We start from the raw sequence: 4,150 nt of genomic DNA on the forward strand, positions 1-4,150 counted from the left end.
GCCGATATGCTTCATGTCGGTCTCCTCGATTCGTCCGCTGACAAGTTCTATCCATCCTCTCGGATGGCGCATGCCACCACTCGATCTAGATCTGAATGGACCCGTTTGTGTGCACCCCTTATCTTCGGCCAGTGAGGCTTTGTGAGGTCTTGGTGCGAAGCTTCGCTTTCTTGTTGGCGCCATGGAAATATTCCATGGTATTGATAGAGGTGGAGAAAGTAATGGTTTCTGCGATCGGAGGTTTGTAATGGCGGAGAGTTGTATTGGCTCCAGAAAAAACCGTGTCGCACCAGGTTCTTCTTGTCAGGTGTTGACTTGCAGCAGTGGCCTTGGCAAATAAGAGTCGCAACACAAGTGGACTGCATTTTTGATGGTGCTCGTCGAGTACCGAGTCACGATCTCCACGGTGAAAGCCCAAGGTCTGCTCTTTATTGGTTGTACCTGGCAGTAGCCTTCTTAGAGGTATTGTTTTGTGAACTCGGACTTTCTCCAAAGTGAAAACCCAAGTTCTTCGAACGGGCGACAACGACGCTTTTGCATTGTTTCCTTCTTGAAGACGTTGCTTTGGGATAGCTTCTTTTGTGGTAGGGGTGTTGTCTCCGGTGGTGGTTAGAATGTTGTTATTGCGAGTACATGATCTTTGTTTTCTATTTCTTTTTTTTTGGTTGTGCGTATCCTTGATATCTTTGGATATCTTGTTGGTAATTGGTATCTTCTGATATATTCCATTTATCGACAAAATGTATACCTCAGAATATACCTTTATTATTTTTGGAATTTACCATGAAACCATATTGACATCACACAGTGATGGATTGGCCACATTGTTACAACTCATAGCACAAATGTCAGCATAACTACATAGCTCGTTCATTTCAAAATTTAACAAATCCTTTCTGTTTCAAGCTGTCAACAGTCTCCATGATGCTCGTTTCCAGCGGGGTCGACTTGATTCCCAGGCTTATTATCTTGTCCTTGGACACCTGAAATTTTGGGACAAATGGATTGTCCTCTGCACACCTGACAAGAGGTATTGATGTAGAAAACATTTAGTGTTTGCATATTATCCACACAAAAATAAAAGGAACAGCATTTAACAATATGTGAGTATATGTTGTAACTATGGTACATGAATCTTGCGGCACACATTATATGGATTTAATATTTAACATTACTTTTAAGGAAGTAGTATTTTTAAGTTCCTCGAATTTCGCTACCTGCGTCAGTTGATAAAATGTATCCAAGAAATATGAACTTACTCGTCTGGTACCCAAATAGAGGGGTACATATCTTGTATGATCTTTACAAGCTCAGAATAGTGCATAACTCTCTCAGCCATGCAATACCTTCCTTTTGCTGATGGAACTTCATAAGCAAGGACATGTGCCATCGCAACATCTTTAACATTCACCAATTCATGACTTACATTAGGATACGTAGGTGTTCCTGCAAGAAATTCGTGCAAGTATATATCATTCTGTATTTCTTTGATGATAATCTAAATAAATAAAAACATTTACGGTCATCTTTTGCAAAAAAATAAAAATAAAGGGCATCTTTCACAAAAAAAAAATTTTAAGGGCATAACTTTGCTTTGCTATTGTTGCTATATGGAAATTGTTTCCGGTGGGAAGGATACATTGGTTTAATGTGTTGAGTGAATTTGAGGGTTAACCCGTTCAACAGTTTTTCATCTGAATTACTCTGTTTCGTGAATTCCTGCCACTTTTTACTCCTTTAAATATTTGGGAGTGGTCTGCCAGGTGAGTCCCAGCCGTCTTTGTGAAAAGAAAACTATGTGTTGAGTGAACCTGACTGCCAACGCCCACTAGCCAAAAACGCTCAGAAAATCTTTGAAGTGGTAAAAGTGGAAAAAAAATACTAGTGTTAAATGAGCTAATTAGCTTCAAATATGTGAAACTAGGGGTAAACTATAATGGTTTATACATTCTTTTCAATCACACAATCTTTTCTTGCGTTTTCGTTGATGGGGTATGTCACCGTCGTGCCTTGTTTATCTTGATTAGAGATTAATAAACATCATTTTTAACAGGACGCTACATCTATCAAAGAGATTCTTCGGGTGCTCCTAATCCGGGAAAAATGCTTGTACTAATCATCCTTGTTTCTACTTAAATAGCTTGCTATTGGAAATCTTACCGTCGATTAATTTCATGATTGCTTCGGCACCAATGTTCAATTTAGGTTGCAGTAGGGGGCCAATTACCCATCCTGGGTTTATCGTGACCAGATCAAGTCCAGAATCCTTTGAAAAAGTCCAAGCAGCCTCCTCCGCAAGGGTCTTGGACAGGGCATACCATCGCTATAGCAGCAAAACATAGGAGCAGAGAAACAAAATGGTGTTACTAGCTTTGTAATGGAACGGTCAAAACTGTTCTACAATGATGTGCAAAATCATTTGTAGGACAAGAGTTAGCATGCGAGTTGTGAAAGACCTGCTCTTTCATGCAGACTTCAGGGCTTGAGAACCATGTCTCGTCAACAACTACATCAGGCGTTCTTGGTCGCCCGTTCACTCTGACAGCAGCCATGGATGATGTTAAAATTACCCTTTCCACTGAGGCTTTCTTGCATGAACTCAGCACATTTAGTGTCCCCTTTAGTGCAGGATCAATTAGCTCGGCCTGAAAGAAAAAAAAATGAATATGGGGAATTCCGCGTCAATCATGCATCTGTCCTCAAACCTAGAAATTGCAGTGTAGAATTTCGCACGGTAATACAAGCAAACCTGTGGATCTTCAGCATCTGGAAGGACTGGAGAAGCTGTATGGAACACGCAGTGACAACCGTCAACCGCGGCATCAAAAGACCCTTCTTCTAGCAAGTTGGCTCTGAACAAGTGGAGCCAGCCTCCAGCTCCGTCCATGGCGCGAAGGTGCGCTGTCTTCTCGGTGTCATCTGAAATGAAATTGGTACAGCTGATTGCTTTTTGTTCGATGAAAGAAGTCGGAGAAGGCATAACGACGGAGAGTTGTTACCAGGGTCGCGGACGGTGGCGCGCACGGTGTAGCCGCGGGCGAGGAGGAGCTTGACGATCCATGACGCGATGTATCCCGACGCGCCCGTCACGCACGCCACCTTCGCCGTCCCCGTCGCTGCCCCGGCCTCCGACAACGAACTCATCCTATCTCTCTGACTCCGGTTTTTCCCTCATCCTCTCATACCAGCTCCCATATACTGATATACTACTAGCAGGGTATACTAGTAAGAGTATCAGCGTAGAGCAAGCTACCATGTGTTTTCTTGACTTATTGTTTGCATGCGTAGGTCAGTGCAGACGTACTTCCTGATCTTCTCTCAATCCCCGTCACTCTGATAGATTTAGATTTTAGAGAGGCAGAGAGCGAGAGGTTGGGGCCTGTTTTGGTTGGGGTAGCGCTGAGCGTCCCCCGGGGGATCAAATCCCCGATCCCCCGGGTCCGCAACCGTCCGATGCGCTGACGAAATCGCTGTGAACCGTTCAGTCTTTCCTTTTGACTCGTCTCTTCCCCAAACCTCTCTTCGCTCCGCACACGATTAATCAGCAGAGGACTCATCCTTTCTCCTCACCCCATCGGAGACCGGCGGAGCTCCGCAGTGAACCGTGACCATGGTTTCAATTTTCAGTTTCGGAAAAATTTCAGCCCCTACTGAAATCACTGAAATTCACTGAATTTCACTGATTTCGGTTTTCATTTCGGCCAAAAGAGCGAAATTTTCTCTCAAAATTAATTAAAATATTCAAAAATTTGAAAATTATTTTAAATATTTTTTAGATCCATGTGTATTACTGAAATGACTGAAATATTTTGGCCGAAAGGTAATAATTTCGGTGTCCACCGAAATCACTGAAATTCATTGTATTACGTTGAAATCTCACTGAAAATGAGAGAAAAACAAGGTAAGAACAAATCCGGCTGGAGCAGGACTGTGGAGGAGAGGGGCAAGTCAGAGCTCGGGTGGAAGAGGAATGGAGGAGTGGCGCGGCTTGAGGCAGGGGAGCAGATGCACCAATGCGGCAAGGCGGAGCGGCAGGGGTCTGGCGACGGGGAAAACATAGCTGGGAGAGAAAAATTAGAGGAAGGGGACGGCTCAAGAGATAAGAGCATCCCCACTCGTTGGCGCTCCCCACGTCCAAATCCGGCTAAAT

At 43.7% G+C, this 4,150-nt stretch overlaps 1 protein-coding gene across 2 annotated transcripts; it reads right to left on the reverse strand.

Moving 5' to 3' along the window:
- Window positions 1-825: 825 nt before the first annotated feature.
- Window positions 826-3,146, reverse strand: LOC124669889 (phenylacetaldehyde reductase-like). 2 transcript variants are annotated; one of them, XM_047206434.1, is made up of 6 exons: window positions 3,000-3,146; window positions 2,750-2,919; window positions 2,457-2,645; window positions 2,161-2,323; window positions 1,347-1,446; window positions 826-1,020 (listed from the first exon to the last, which is right to left on the reverse strand). In XM_047206434.1, exons 1-6 carry the CDS (start codon window positions 3,142-3,144, stop codon window positions 876-878), a joined length of 912 nt encoding a protein of 303 aa, XP_047062390.1. In that variant the 5' UTR covers window positions 3,145-3,146; the 3' UTR covers window positions 826-875. The 2 variants fall into 2 exon arrangements, with proteins under 2 accessions (XP_047062390.1, XP_047062382.1); XM_047206426.1 differs by having other exon boundaries at window positions 1,260-1,446.
- Window positions 3,147-4,150: the final 1,004 nt, after the last annotated feature.

The sequence above is a fragment of the Lolium rigidum genome, chromosome 1 (assembly GCF_022539505.1).
Source record: "Lolium rigidum isolate FL_2022 chromosome 1, APGP_CSIRO_Lrig_0.1, whole genome shotgun sequence".
NCBI lineage: Eukaryota > Viridiplantae > Streptophyta > Magnoliopsida > Poales > Poaceae > Lolium > Lolium rigidum.

Excerpts from the sequence above, each read along its gene's own strand:
- LOC124669889 (XM_047206426.1), bottom strand. The coding sequence starts at position 3,144 with ATGAGTTCGTTGTCGGAGGCCGGGGCAGCGACGGGGACGGCGAAGGTG. Across the intron at positions 2,646-2,749 it reads CAGATGCTGAAGATCCACAG|GCCGAGCTAATTGATCCTGC; the intron begins GTTTGCTTGTAT and ends TTTTTCTTTCAG. Across the intron at positions 1,021-1,259 it reads TCTATTTGGGTACCAGACGA|GTGTGCAGAGGACAATCCAT; the intron begins GTAAGTTCATAT and ends ACCTCTTGTCAG.